The sequence below is a fragment of the Anarhichas minor genome, unplaced genomic scaffold, assembly GCF_050575085.1.
Source record: "Anarhichas minor isolate MPS153535 unplaced genomic scaffold, ASM5057508v1 ptg000016l, whole genome shotgun sequence".
Lineage (NCBI taxonomy): Eukaryota > Metazoa > Chordata > Actinopteri > Perciformes > Anarhichadidae > Anarhichas > Anarhichas minor.
In genome coordinates this window covers 4,447,716-4,463,051 of record NW_027466462.1, presented here as the reverse complement: position 1 = coordinate 4,463,051, position 15,336 = coordinate 4,447,716, and the positions used below count along the sequence as shown (strand labels likewise).

The 15,336-nt window shown below is 43.8% G+C and overlaps 2 protein-coding genes across 3 annotated transcripts; one reads left to right on the top strand and one right to left on the bottom strand.

Annotated features, from left to right (window-relative positions):
- Positions 1 to 661: 661 nt before the first annotated feature.
- LOC142950643 (interferon lambda receptor 1) lies at positions 662 to 5,878 on the top strand. Its single transcript, XM_076092204.1, has 7 exons — positions 662 to 728; positions 895 to 1,015; positions 1,477 to 1,646; positions 1,796 to 1,974; positions 2,296 to 2,458; positions 3,290 to 3,414; positions 3,490 to 5,878. The coding sequence occupies exons 1-7, from the start codon at positions 662 to 664 to the stop codon at positions 3,736 to 3,738; spliced, it is 1,074 nt and encodes a 357-aa protein (XP_075948319.1). The 3' UTR covers positions 3,739 to 5,878.
- A 33-nt stretch (positions 5,879 to 5,911) lies between these two features.
- pik3c3 (phosphatidylinositol 3-kinase, catalytic subunit type 3) lies at positions 5,912 to 14,267 on the bottom strand. Of its 2 annotated transcripts, XM_076092589.1 has the most exons (26): positions 13,883 to 14,267; positions 13,277 to 13,465; positions 12,900 to 13,043; positions 12,605 to 12,734; positions 12,395 to 12,421; positions 11,427 to 11,513; positions 11,059 to 11,154; positions 10,872 to 10,943; positions 10,587 to 10,691; positions 10,367 to 10,459; positions 10,087 to 10,272; positions 9,772 to 9,902; positions 9,209 to 9,290; positions 8,967 to 9,034; positions 8,768 to 8,873; positions 8,519 to 8,635; positions 8,153 to 8,284; positions 7,908 to 8,036; positions 7,670 to 7,739; positions 7,517 to 7,581; positions 7,355 to 7,439; positions 7,187 to 7,261; positions 6,930 to 7,098; positions 6,701 to 6,791; positions 6,435 to 6,560; positions 5,912 to 6,182 (listed from the first exon to the last, which is right to left on the bottom strand). In XM_076092589.1, the coding sequence occupies exons 1-26, from the start codon at positions 13,945 to 13,947 to the stop codon at positions 6,168 to 6,170; spliced, it is 2,655 nt and encodes an 884-aa protein (XP_075948704.1). In that variant the 5' UTR covers positions 13,948 to 14,267; the 3' UTR covers positions 5,912 to 6,167. The 2 variants fall into 2 exon arrangements, with proteins under 2 accessions (XP_075948704.1, XP_075948705.1); XM_076092590.1 differs by lacking the exon at positions 12,395 to 12,421.
- Positions 14,268 to 15,336: the final 1,069 nt, after the last annotated feature.

Genomic DNA, 15,336 nt, shown 5'->3' with positions numbered 1-15,336 from the left:
TATCCGCTTTTTTACTTTTTTTAATGGCCGTGCGAGATCCAGACTGAGAGATCTCAACTGTTTAATGGATTAGTATGAAACCATTGAGGCAGCCATGGTGCCCGGATGATGGATTGTGAGGACTGTGGTGATCATCACATGACTTTTCCTCACCGCGAGGTTCACATTTGCGGTTTTAAGGGAAATGTCTCGGCGACTTTTGGGATGGATTATTTTCTATCTGTGATATAACAATGTAAGAAAGTTCATATTCAAAATAGTGTCACATTTTCTGGTAAGAAGAGAAATGGTAAAAGTAAAAACAGGGGACAGTAAAACATTGTCTGTAACTAAATATATATTTAAATCATGAAACGAGTTTATGTTCGGCCTGTAACCGTCCCAGTCTCTCAAACTTCTCGTCGTCCTCTAAGTAGATTACAGCCTTTCCAGCTCTCTTGACAAAATCACCGGCCTTCAATTGAGTCCTCATCTCTCCACCCCTTCCACCTCCCTGCTAACTTCAGTCTATCACTCTCCCTGCAGCTTACTGCATCTCCTCCTCAGTGGGGCTTTACACCTTGTCTTGCTCCTGAAAGGAGTCCGTCACCTACAGCGCTGTGCGGTACAGGCTGCGTTTAAGACCATCACCATCTCACTTGATCCAGATCACCAAGTTGCCATGAAGACACCAGGCGTGACCCCGGTGGGATTGGGGTTGTGCGTCGTCGTCGCCCTGCTGATCACTGGTGAGCACTGAAGTTAATATCTAAACTGTTTTTATTTGACTTCTCTGTAGCCGTTTCCTGTGTTTTCTGCCTTTCCTTCCTCTGCAAGAGCTCATGCTTGCAAGTGTTAACAAGCATCTGTGTAACGGTGCTATTTTGGTGTATGTGTTTTGTGTCAACCTCCCAGGGTCGACTGGATCAGTCTGCTACACTGCTGTGAAATCACTGGACTTAGGATGCCTCCTGCGGTGGGATTGTCCCCATGCTAGTCCTAATACCACCTATACCGTGCAGACAAAGACTCAAGGGTAAGTCCTCCTGACTGTGTGTCTGTGTGTAAAAGAGAGAGACAGACAATCCTGTTGGTTCTTACGTTTTCATTTCGTTGCTAAAAATCTCTGTGTGGGATCAATAACAGTACATTTTATTTGTATGTTAGATCATTAAATGTGTTCACTACTTTAGGTTTAGTGCTGATTATAATAAGACTACAAAGTTATGGTTTGATAAGAATTTCTATTTGACTTTAAAAGCAACAAGCGCCATGTGCATTTCACACAGGAAGGGGAATAAATTGCCAGTATATCGACATAGATGCATAGGGATGCTTTTATTTTAAACGGGGACAAACAAGGTTTTGTAGTTTTATTTGCACATTTTACATTCCTCTACATCAAATGCTGTGCACGTGAAAGCCTGTGATTGGAGGATAGTATATTTCATGCGCATGCTTTTACATATATGACTGTGTGTACTCTTGTGTGTACAGGGACCCCTGGCACGACGTACCGTGGTGTGTTTGGGTCTCGTCCCACAGTTGCGACGTCTCGCACGCCTTCTCAAACTTTGAGCTGTACAACATGGTTCGTCTGGGTGTCCACCTGAGCCCCATCTCCACCGTCTGGATGAAGCCACGCAAGTTTGACTACAGTGACTTCAGTCAGTGAGAGTTTCATAAACCTGTGCACAGAGAGCCTGCAGGTCCCCCTCTCTCTGTTGCACTTGGTTTGAAATAGTTTCTTTTAAAAGTACAATAACCTTTAAATATGAAAATGAACAGCCTCTCTCTCCTTTCCCCCCTCCTCCAGCTTTCAGTCCTCCCTCTGTCTCGGCCTCTTTGAAAGACGACCAGCTGCTGGTGAAGGTGCAGTTCCCCTGTGCGGCCAACAGGAGGTGCTCTCTGGGGAGGTGTTGTCCCATCTCTGAACTGATCGACCCATGGACCACAGTAACTGTGTACAACAAGCTCAATCAATCCGAGTACCAGGTCTGACATGCTTTTTGTTATGTTATTGATATACAAAAATATCAATAACCGGCATATCTAATTACAAGTCAGGATTCTCATTGAGTAAACAAACGTTCAGTGTTGCACTGACATGCTCTGGTAAAACTGTAAACAACGATTTCAATTGTTCCATCCAGATTGAAAGATCAGTCAAGTTGTGTGTATGATTGTGATGCCATTCTTAATGCTAAACATGACGAGGTGGTGAAATGCAAAGGTCCCCCCCCAAATCAGCTCGGTGTCGGCGGATTGCTTCTACATTTTGAATCTCGATAACCCGAGTACTTTGTGATCCTGCAGAGCCGCACGGTTTGGACCCAGGAGGTGGTGTCCCATGTGGAGTTCTCTGGTTTGGCTCCAGGTCAGAACTACTGTGCTGTGGCCAACTTCTCCTTCCCGACCTTCTCCATGGCTGCTTCCCCGAAATCTGCCCCTCAGTGTGTCGAGACCGTTTCCAAGTCAGGTGGGAGGAAAACTGAAGACGAATCACATTTTAACTTTTGAAGCTTTAAAGCCGTTAAATCCTGTCATGACCTTTTAGCATCATCCACAATTTAACCTTAAGAGGGTAACAAACAAGCACAGAGGACGTGATGGATCATTGTTCCTCACATTTGCAAAAACAATGCAATTTTTGTCCATTGATGAGAGAAATGTTTCCCAACCTGCAGGACCCCTCCAGTAAATTACAGTATAAACCTAGTGGTTGCAAGATATGAAAGAGCAAAAAACTTTGTTCTGCTACACAAAATTATATTTGTTTTTCATGAGGCGAAATATTTGTTAAAGGCAAAATGTCAAAATACCATTTTTAAATAAATACCGTCGCGCTGCAGAGCTACACGTCCTATTCTAAAGACTTAAGAAAACATCTTTGTTTGCTACAGGTCCCCGAAAACATCACACCATAATTGTTTGAATGTTTTTCAGGAAAAAAGCAAAGTGAGAATGATGATGCCCTCTAATATTGCAGATCGTATCGTAGTTGTAATATCACTCAAAATAAAAGCAATTAAGGTCTTTTTTTCAAAATCATTCAGCCCTTAAATTTAAAAACTATATCTGAATTTCTCACTCTATAAAGGCGTTCACCATCTTCTCAAAGGTGTGAGTGATTTCCCCACTGCATTGGGTCGGTTCAGATGCTGCTGAGAAATGTTCAGGACTTTGTGCAGAGTCCAAAGGGTCTCTGGCTCATTCTGCAGCCTCACTGTGTGTGTGAAGTTCTATTCTGCAGTATTGCATGTTTGTTGGGGCAGCGATTTGTTCAACCTGTGCTGTGTTTTCTCCTCAGGACTGCTGCCTGCGTTGTTTCTGGGAATCGGGCTGACGTCTCTGCTGCTTTTTCCACTTCTCACTGTGTTTCTGAGAAGACCGAGCGAAACAGAACCAACCGCTGAAAGTCAACCCAAGATTCCGGTATGTTTTAAATACAAAGTCCATTCCCTATAATGACCGATTTTTAATCTTCATTTTTTATTTCCTTTCATTGAGGCGCCCGTTCACGATCCAGTATCTTTGCTGCCCCTCGCCTCGGTCCCTATCGACCCTTGTGACATCCACCTGGAATTTGCCGACGACCAAATCTCCATAGAATCCTCCTCTAACCAGGACCAGACCTCGACACACACCGGCGATCCCCTCCGTCGAGACCCCAGCTCGGGTGCAGCGTACTGGGACAGTGGAGGAATGAAGCTGGAGCTGGAGCAAGGACAAATGGAGACTGACAGATTTAAAAACTGAGAGCCAAATTACTGTGAGTGTTGCTCTTTAAAGGTATGTGCCAGTGGGGGGTCTGAAGGGCCATGATCCCTTGCCATGCTGAAACGTCTTTGAGCAAGTTAATGGATCCCTTCCAGCTCTGGAGATGCTGTTCCGTACTTGACCTCTGACATTTCTTGCGGGGCCTTGAATGGTGTCCATGACCCAATATTGAGAGCCACCAGATGACCTCTCACTTGTAATTGTGTTTAGTGGCGTCTGCCTTCAAGTGATAGAAATGTGGCTCCCCATTTCAAACACGTAAGCACGTTCCTCTGACTGTTTGTCCGATATGAGTCAGAGTATCGACTGGTGAGTGAGAATCGCCAATGAAGCGGAAATAGTTTATTGTAGTTGACATGTCCAAAAGGAGCTGTTTTTCTGTGTATGTACAACTGATTCAGTGAAAAATCTAAATCTGGTTGCGGTTCTTCCCCCTCTGCCTCTTTGTGCTGACGTCCAGTGACTCAATTGGCCCGTCCAAACCATAAGCTTCATAAACAAGAACATCTGACCCCCCACATGCCGCAAACAGCTCCTTCATTCTGCCCCCGCCCCCTCCCCCAAGGAGATAACAGAGCTGCCTCTTACCCGTGACCGACACCTCATCCTGCCTCCCGCACGAAATCAAAGAAACATCTTGACATCTCGCTTTTCTGCCTTCTGTTTTGCTGGTGTTGCATTCTTTCCGCAACATTGGGGAGCATTTGGGTTTTTGGCCATCCGGCGTTGTTTGTTTCCCCTCTCTACCTTTTCCAGAGTCCACAGAGACCTTGGGGGTTATCCAAAGCTCCATGTATACGCCAGTGTGTATGGCTTTTATTTATAAGCTTGGTGCTTATTTTGCTTGTGGAGAGATGATTAATGTATGAAGCAAGACGCTGGCGTGTGCAAATGTGAGCACCTGACTACACAACGGTGGAGCTGATACATGGTCGGCCATTTTTTTCTTTTCATTTCTGCTATTTGCAGTAGATTCTCTGAAAATGATCCACTTATGTGGATTTCATTTAGCTTGTTTCTAGTCTTGTTATAATTGTAGATCATGATTTTTGCACTTGAAATTTACTTTTTATATCGGTGATGGAGAGCAGTAGGTTTTTGCCAAGACTGTGTAACTACTGACTGTAAAGCTGAAAGGTAATGTATAAGTGGATCACAATTATGTTCAAATTGTTATCGGACTACTTCTAATTAAAAACAAGTAAAACTCTAAATTGTGTTTTTGACAAGTTGATCATTTCTTCGTCAGCCAACGGTGTTCCTGATTATTTCAAATCATTGTCTGCAATTTTGTTTCTGTTACCAGAGTATTCAAAATGTACACCTCAGACAATATAACATTTTAGCAGTTAACGCATATATATTACTTTTTTTCGACATGCAACATGAATGGAGACCAGATGAGTTAAAAGTAGTAAATACATTTATTTAAAGACTACATGAACTAAACAAATCAGCAGCCTTGTCAGACAAAGAAGAGCCGAGATCACTGTTCAAAGTCTTTATAGCTGGCGCTCCCACAAGGCTAACTTGTGGCCCATCAGCTGAAGACAGAAACAGTTGCAGCCTAGTATAGCATGTGTTACGTTTAATTCTGTGTCCTCTCTGTCTCTGAGTTCTAGGTGCAGCTCCCTGATGAGTGATTGAGGGGACCTATATAAGCGTGAAAAGTCAACTTTTCTTTGTGGGAAAAATGTGTATGGTGAAAACAGTCATGAACCTACTAGTAAGCTCACTGTACCTTTTTAATAAATGCCTGATTAAAGGCATTTTAAACCAGATAAAGCTTCATTGTTTGCTGCAGGTGCCTAATTAAAACAAATTCTTTGTTCTCTGCAGTTTGTTTCTTTTAAAGTTAATCAGTGGCTGCATATAACACAAGAGGAAAAAAAAGGAACCCACCCGTCAGAATAGAAGATATTGTAGGAAATGTATAATTTGTGCTTAAATTAATGTGCTCCTCTTTCCATGTGTGGCAGGAAATGCTTAGTCACTCGCTCTGTGACTCACCGACCCTCCAGGGGCTCGACTGGTTTCTACCCCCAGCGTCGACGGTACGACCAGCCACGCTCAATTAAGAAACATGTCGCGCGCCATGAACGCTGCATAGCAGCACGATTTTGGGCTTAAATGATGGAAAAAAAATACACAATTCACTTGTATCAGTCTTTTATTTGGCCATACATTTCAATAATTAATATACATTATATATACATAAGCAAACAAAGAGCACCATGTCCTTGTTTAACCATCTTGCAGTAGAGGTTGGCAGTGCATTCTTGGCCTTTTTAACAGTGTCATTGGGTTTCTTCACCCTCTCTCACACACGGCATCAGTCGAGTCAAAGCCACACCATCATGTGCTCCTGCTGCAGAAGGTTCGATGCAGTTCAGCCTTCTTTGTTCTGCTCATCTGCGCCAGTACTGAATAGTGATGGGAACAAAGTTTACACTTATGGAAGAAATAAAAACAAGGATTTGAATAACCCACGGCTCGACATGCGTCTCTCCCTTCTGGCAGTTAAAGTAAATACACAAACACTGTTGAGATCTGCTTCTTGCACGCCGACTGGTCGATCTCTGACAGCCAGAAGCTCCTCACAGCTCCAAAAAACGTCGGTCATGATCACATGTATCATTACGCTGTCAGTGTACTGTGTGTTTGAGTAAACATACCTGAGCAAACTTGTGTATCTGCTCGACCACAGCAGCAAAGAGAGCGCCCACGCTCTCATCGATCAGACTCTGCATGTAATGGACGGCCTCCTCGTCCGACAGGTCCAATCTGAACTTGTCCTGCACCTGAAAGGAAACATGATGAGGTCCATTTTAAACACTGTTCAAGATATACCGGCGTAATTACTTGGCTCAATCTGGAGCGACATCTAAACTCCACTGAAAAAAGTATTTCTTGTCTTTGTTCTTGGTATCAACAAACGTACCTTCTTAACAGTCTTGTCGGGCTCCAAGGCGATATCAGGAATATTGGCATCCACCATGAGAGAGAACAGATTCAGGATCAGGTTGGAGTATCTGAAGGAGGAAAGAAGGACAATGTTATTTCAATAGTTCAACTGGAGTGGTAATGGAAGCACTTAAACCAACCATATTAAAAAAGGCTAAAAACATGACTTCGGTTTAGTTTGTTTTCTCGTGTGTCCGGCCTCTTACCTCCTGAGGTGCAGGAAGGCGGTGTAGCACTGCTTCCTGAACTCCTGGTACTGCTCGCTCTGCATGCCTCCCATCCCCTCCACCATCTCCTTGCTCAGCTTCATAGGCGGGGGCAGCGGTTTGGGGTCTCGACCCAGGATGTAGCCGAAGTCGATGTGGAAGAGCTTCCCTGGATGAAGAGAGGAGAGAACGTTCTGAAAACTGCTCCGTGAAAGAGGACATTAGTAAAGCGGTACCTACGAGCCGTTTGCCCTCACCGGTCTTCGTCAGCAGCAGATTGTCCAAGTGTCTGTCTCCCACTCCGAGGATGTACGTGATGACACAGTAACCAGCTGGAAGGGTGCAGTGAGAGAGGTGATTAGACTGGTTTTCTGCAGGTAGCGCACACCAACAGATTAAACATGGCGCTGTTAAATCGGACTCACCGCAGCTCTTGACGTAGGTGTCCATCACCTCGGAGCTGATGCCGTAGGGTCCCTTTTCACTCGGCGCATGCTTCCTGAAGAAGCTCTGTTGAAACAAACCATGTGAATAAAAAGGACGGATGACGTTGTTTTGCAGCTTATTGTGATCGTTTCTCTGCTCACCTGGATGTTGCCTTCAGTAGCCAGGACTTCAGCAACAGGAACAGACTGAACAAACTGCATGAATCCTGGAATAAGAATAGAATACTTTTAGTTAGGCTGAAAGAATGGGTTTTTTTTTTATATGGAGCCGAGTGATGAGTCATGACTTCTCACCGTGCTTGGTGCTGGTGGCCAATACTTTGTAAGGTGTCAACTTCAGGTCCAAATTCTCTTTCCTCAACAGCTGAAAGCCAAAAAAATAAAAATATATATATATATATATTTTACAACATTACAGAAAAAGCTGCCAACTGAAAAGAAAAGAAACCCAAAGAGATCAACGACTACAAGTGGTCGGTAGTCTAATCAAACTAAAACCACCATCAATAAACCAGTTTAAGAGTAATCTTACTTTGTCCATGAGCGAGATAATCTGAAGGATGAGCTGATCCTGCCTCAGATCGTCTCCATGTTTGAAAATAACTGGGTACATGGCTCCATCTTCAGCCTTGAAGATCAGCTTAGCTGGCATCAGAGCGCTCTGCCACACACACACACACACAGAGGGAAAAGACTCATGAACAATGTGTTGCACAGATACTTGTTTCACACTCATGATGAAGTGATTTGCGAGGATGAAAGTTACTCTTTCTGTACCTTGAAGAGCGTGGCGGTCTCGGGGACGATGCCTCTGATCCTGATCTGAGGCTCCAGAGGAAGCGGAATCGGCTCGATCTCCGAGAGATTCACCTTCTCGTTGTCGGCCAGCAGCGCCTGCAGCCGCTCCGTCTGCAGACACACACACGCGGGGAACGCTGCCGTTAACACAACTCGGCAGGGATCAGTGTGCTCGTGGGCCGTTTCAGTTAGAAGCAGAATCAATGAAAACAGCACGCATGAAGGAGAAAGAGTGTCCATGTGAGTGAAACAATAAAATATGAAAACACATGCTGCATCATTTAAATAGATAAACTCAGACAGAATACTGAATAGGTTTAGCATGTGTAGGTATTCTGTTGTAACCTTCTTCTTGCGGTTTCCGCTCTCCCTTTGCACGGCTTTCATCAGCTGCACCAGTCTGTCTACGAAGGTCTGCTGGGAAGCCAACAGCGACCGCATCACCCTCACGCTCTTATCACCCTGGAGGGGACAGGAAGTGACAAAGATAAACATATATAGTTTGTGTTGTAGTTCAGTTTGCTGCAGGACCTAAACAGACAGTGCTTTAGTGACGCAGACACGAATCAGAGTGAAAGATAAAAGCTTCCTGACCTTGAGTAAAGCCTGACTGAACCTCCTCATGACGTTCAGGTACATCTCGTGAGTCTTAGGATCTCTCTGCTGGGTGTCCTGATCCTCACACTCCACAATCACGTACCTTAAGAAGACACACAGGTTGTTGTTATTTCTGAAAATGTCCTTGTGTTTATATTCATCTGTCTGCAAGTTGACTTGACCTGCTGCTACTCACCAATACAAATAGTTGGCAAGTGTGGAGTTCTTGCAAGCACGGGAGATGAGAAATGTGCACAAGTCTTGCTGCAAAGAGATACAGACACAAGAAGATGTTCATGCAAAGCTGAAACTAACATATAGTGTCTTTTTTTAGACTGTCTTTTCTGGAACAAAATTACATTTGATATTTCTGGCACAATTCTATGTGCCATGTGGGGATTGTCAGTTTCTTTTCAGGGACATTTTTGACTTCCTTACCTCGACACTCTCGCTGTCGGCCGCTTCCTTGCCTTTCTGCGTGGCAGGGGAAGGTCCAGATGTGCCAGACAGGATCTGGGAACTACAGAAAGAGTAAACAAAAAAAACAATCAACAGTCAGAGAAAATGGAAATGAAAACTTTCAGGGCACTTTTAGTTAAACTGATGAGGTGCCGTGTTCAGTGTGGACTGGTTTTGATCGTCAGAGCTCTGGCCTCCAGATTCTGGCCAGAGCTCTGCAGAGTGACGCCAGTAAAACCATAATAACCTAAGAGTTCATTACGGCTCCTGAAAGGAAAATAATCAAAATTCTGCAATGTCGAAAATACTCTCCCAAACAGTGAGCACTTCTGGGTTAAATTTAGATCCAGGCCGTAAAAACAAAACAGGGGGAAAAAAAATCCCTGGAAGTACAACAACCGTTCTGCTTCTCAGTGTCATTTTTTTGACACAACAACAGAACCTCCACATGTGTCTCGCTTCTGTCCAAGCTGCTCGTAGTGATGACTTATTTACGATCCACAGACGGAGCAGCAGTTATAACTTCTCATCCAAGTACTGACCTGTCCAGTGACGAGTCATCTGAAAGTCCCTGGCTGTCTCTCCTGCTGCCGGGCTCCAGGCCGCCCTGAATGTCACTGAAGTTCTCGTACTTGAGCGCCTGGACCAGCTGGAGCAGATACATCAGTAGGTCCTAGAGGAAGAGGAGACAGCAACAATAATGCCAAAGAGGTTATTCACAAAGTACTTCATATTTGGAATTCAAAGCTCAGGTTTGAAACAAGTTTTATACACACAGAGAGTCTCCATCATCCACCCACACAGGTATACACTCCTAGTGACCCCCCCCCCCCCCCCCCCCCCGTCAGTCCTCCTACCTCATCGTCTGCCTGCTGCAGGCGTGCCACAGCGTAGCGTCTAACTGTGGGGTTGCTGAACTGGGAGGACAGCAGCTCCAGGGAGTCCTCCACATCCATTGGCCTCCACTTCCCCAGCAGCTCCAGAGCCTGCTTGGCCTCCTGGGGCAGATCCCAGTTGACACACTTGAGGAATTTAGTGAGGGCCTGCAGCGAGAGGAGGAAGCAAGAGAAGAGGATTGAGACAGGAACTTCAGCAGACTTGGTTTACGGTGGAGCAGAATGTAAGAAACACACCCACCTTCTCCTGTGTGGTGAGGTAGTATCTGAACTTCCACACCAGGTCCTGTTCTTCAGAGCTCAGCTGCTTGGTTGGAGGGTAGCTCATGATGATCTGTTGGTGCACGCAGACATGGTAAAGAATTACCCAGGGATTCTACATCAATACATTGTTTTCTTTTCTACTCTCAGATTCAACTACATGTGGAGAGTAAATAAAAACCAGACATGTTGTTGCTTACATTAAGCTGGTCACGTGTGGCAGCGTTGGGCTTCAGGTCGTGATCTGAGGGCCCACTGCGGAGGCTACGAGCCAGTTTGTGATGCTTGCTCTCAACCAGGTTCTCCTGTAGAAAGACCATGAATTGAAAAACACTGCATATATAAATACATACACACTATAAATTAAGCATGCTACATTATTGTTTTATTTTACATGAAAGTCACATAATGCTAAACCAACAATAGACATCATAAATGCATTTTTTCCAGAGTATAAGCGGGTGTATTTGCGTGTGTCCTCTCACCATCCCCATCTGTGGGTCAGGGACTTTGACGATGTCGCAGCTGGTGAGAACAGGCGATGCATCGTCTCCATCCTGAGTGGGGACAGAGTGAAATACACCAATCAGCTGGCACAGTTTCCAGTGATATTCAAGGATGTTACACTCTAAAATACACCTCGTTACAAGCATTTAAATGTAAAAAAAATACCTTTTCATAATAGACAATACTGTATTCCTTGTCATTTGTTTTGACACGGGGAAACTCCACCATGAGGTACATGAAGTTAGAGCTGCGCTTCTCGCTCTGCAGAAACATACATGACGAAAAACACTTGAATTCAACTCAAAAGACGACAGTTAGTTAAAAAGACTACTGTGAAAACATTCGTGCATGACAAAGAAAACACAAATGTCAACCTCATGGTGGCGCTAGAGGAAAAGTCAGAGGATAATCAAAGTCCTTAAGATTCGTCCTCTGGGACTATGAATGTCTCTACAAAACGTCACGTAGCTGTGGAGTATATTTCAGTTTGGAGCTAAAGGTTCTTTGTACACAGTGCAGGTAAACGCACTCACCTCGTTGATCATCTCAATCTCTCTGAAGGTCAGACGGTCCAGCCAGTCTACCTTCACCATGTGGCCCTGTCGGTGGGCCTTCGTCAGCTGGATGGAGAGAGAGACAAAGGTTTACCAAAATACAACAAAATAATGGAGGTTGAGGTTTCAGCATGGTGGCTGATGTGCAAACAGCTCAACCAAATCATGCACAAATCCAGTGGCAGCAGCCAATCCAGCATCTCCGGACACACACACGCACTCAAGCAGCCAATCCACTCGTCGGTCAGTGTGGGTGTCGGGAATGTAAGCACATATTTGGCCACGAACAGAAAGCCCACAAGTCAGCTGGTTAGAATTAGTGCTCTTTACAACAACACATGAACTGGTAGCAGCCGAGGAACAAAACGTTGGCTGTGATTAAGTCAACTGCACTCAGGATTAATAGATAAAAAGTAGGAATCAATTTATTCATTTTTTTTTTTTAAAACAATCCAATCAGATGACGGTAAAATTAAATCCCTGACGCTTTCCACTAAATATTCCAAAAAAAGCTGCAACAAGTTGACAAACATAATTTTCTTGTGTGTCCACGTGAACAAGAAAAGCATGCACACACTGACAGGAAACACACACTGACGTACGGCAACAGCAGAAAACCTAAAAACGAATGCGTGTGATGCTCTCAAGAACGTTGTGTTCACACCAAAATCTGGGTCAACGTGTATTTGTAAAAGCACTGAATGGGTTTACACAACATATGGGTTTTCCCACACAGAACAATGCAAAGTGTTCAGGGATTTAAACAGACAAAGGAAGTATTTTTTATCGATAATGGGAACCTCCCTGACACAGTCTGAATTGTTCTAATGTGGCAATCCTCATTTAAGGAGCGATACAAGTGGTTTGCAAACACATCTGAACTGAGGCCTTCTTCACACACATACACATTCTGCATTGGCAACACTAACTCCTCCACTTGTACTCACATCACCGAGTACCTCCAGGTCAGGGCCCTGGAACAGATGATGGTATAGACACCACTTGGTATCGGTGGGGGTTTCTCTCCTTTTACCAACGCACACACACAGTGTTTCTTGTTCACCCTCCATCATCATATCTCTTTCCCTTTTCATCTCTTTTAGTCATTAAGTCACACACACACACTTAACCCTGTCCACCCACATACGGTGTTGTACCTTGGCGAGTCTGCCCATCTGGTCCTCCGTCAGGCTGCTGCTGGTGCGTCCCGGTGTGGTGGTGGGCTCTCCTCCATCCCCCTCCACACCCGGCCAGACCTTCAGGTCATGCATCCCTTGCCGGAACATACTAGAAGAAAACAGGAGTGTGTTTTACTCCTCACATATCAATGTGTCATCTCACAAAGTGCAGCTGTGAGGTGAACTCAAAGCTGCTCTTTCAACCTGGTAGCAAAACACATTGTTCTATTGTGTCGGTAACGAACCAGAAGTAGTAGTGCGATGTTAGACTCACCCATATTTGCCAAACAAGGTGACAGTGGTTCCCCCAACGGGGACGGCTCTGCCGGGCCCGTAGATGTCCCACACTGTGAGAGCGACCTGGGCACTTTGGGGAAGGTCTGGGTACTTGACCGGCAGCCGCAGCCACTCGTTCCAGCTGCGCAGGACAGCAGGAGAGAGGAAGAAGGAGATAAGGAGATAAGGGTCTGAGGAAGTGATATGCAACTCCAGGAAATTTGCTTGTACTGGAGGGAGTTTTGTGTCTTTTCAGCTCTGAAGATGGTCAAATAAATAAACAGGGCACAATAGGGGAGATGGTTTTTGGGGGTAACAATATTCTCATAAACATTAGTGAGACGAGAGCAAACAAAGAAAGAGATTCACTCTCACTTCCAACGTGTGCTGAAGGCTTTGTAGGAGGTGCGAACAGGCAGGGCGAGAGGCTTTCCTTCAGCAAACACCTGACAGGTGACGTAGAGGTCCGAGCAGTTCTCCTGGTAGAGGCCAGAGAACCGCAGCATCGGGTCTTCGAGCAGGGCTTTGTAGCTCTTCTGCTCTCGCTTCCCCTCCAAGCTGCCTCTGGAAGAGCAGAAAACACAGACCGAGTGGGGCGGTGAGGAAGGAGAGAAACAAATATGTTGATACCGATGTTTTCAAGGGTGCTCCAAGTTGTTCCCTCACAAATAAGTCTCAATAATACAAACAGGCAACATCAATTTTGCAACACATTTTTTTGTAAAAGGCCAAACTGTTTCAGTACAAAGTCAGACTACATCTCCAAACTACTCTTAACACCTCATTCTGGGATTTGTGATAAATGTGGACATTTACTTAAATGTTTGATTTGATAAACAGTTTGTTATGACATGGTTTAGCTAAATATAGACAGTGTCTTTACACACACGCACACACACACACATAGCATCCTGTCACAAGATAGATTAGTTACACTGCTTAAGCAAAAAGCTAAAGATTAACGTCAAGTACAAAACTTACATCTTAAGTTGAACGTTGATGTCCAAGTCACAACTGTAAGCATAGTTGAATTTATCAGTGTCCATCCTCCGACGGGAAAACACTCAATTTTAACCAAAAACCTAACGACTTCAACATGAAATCCCGGACGGTTATAACGAGACTTTGGGAGCAGTTGGGTTTGCGACAAGGCCTCAAAAACACTCCTCCGAAGCCCGTTTAAACTGCTGCTCGCGCGGATAGTTACCTCATCAGTCCGTTCACAAAGTCTAAACAGATACCTTTGAGTACCTGTATTCACGGTGATGACATGTTTTTAACGGCTGTCTCACCGGGCATGATATGGATGTTTTCTTAGGTAGCTACACAACAGAGCATCAGCCAACAATCTACCGTCAGGCCAAAGTAGTCAAGCCTCGATGGAGTAGGGTTGATAAAACCGAGCAGGGGATCGCTGTGTCGTGTGTTGATTAGTCGAGCCTGATTGGACCAACAAGGAAGTAGAAAAGGGGCGTGGTTTATAGCATGCTTATTAAAGGCACAGTGCACCCAAGAGTGTAAAAGTTGATAAAAGTATTATTTTGAGAATATAATTGGTGCTCCACACCACGTGATCGTGGTCCTGAGCCACATAAATAAATAAAATAAAAATATAATAAATATTACGCTATATATATTGTTGTTTTTTAATTTTCCCAGTCAATACAGTATAATAATAACATGTAACAGTTTAGAAGCAACTTTACTTGATGTATACATGCCTAAATAATTGATTAGAAACTTAAAATCAATTGGTTAAAAGCTACATCTGATCCATTAACCATTAATAATATGACTTTTTTTTTTGTATTTTGGTTATAAAAGTAAATTAACATGCAGCTGTATGAATATGTTATGTACATTTAATCATTAAGGATAACAAAGAAAGACATGAATAAATTATGGAGAAGCTATTATGGTTCGACTATAGAATTGTGCTTCTAAAGCCAGTCAATTTGTATTTATACATTATTTTTTTCATTTTGTTTGCTGTTGCCAGAGCCTTCGCAAATGTTGTTTGCAAAGTTTGGGAGAGTACACACATTTTTGTACATTTTGTATATTTTGCATTTCATTTCAACTGTACTTTTGGTATACTATAGGTAAAAATTGGATGGGATTTATTTGTTTATTAAAAAGCAATTAATAGTGCTACTAATTGCAAATCAGACAGACCTTTGTATGGTATCAGAGATGTACAATACCCTGTTTGCTACTAAAATGAAAGAAAATACTATGCAGATAAATTGAAGCACAACATTTTAAGTAATGTGAGGCTATAAATTAGGCATTCTCTTAAAATGTGCATAGTACTATGTATGTGTATGATTAATCATTGGCTGAAATTGACATATATTCATAGAAATATGTAGATCAATTATATAAAAGAAAAACTGTTTTACACAGGAGTTTACTGGCCTCTTGCGGTGCAGTTT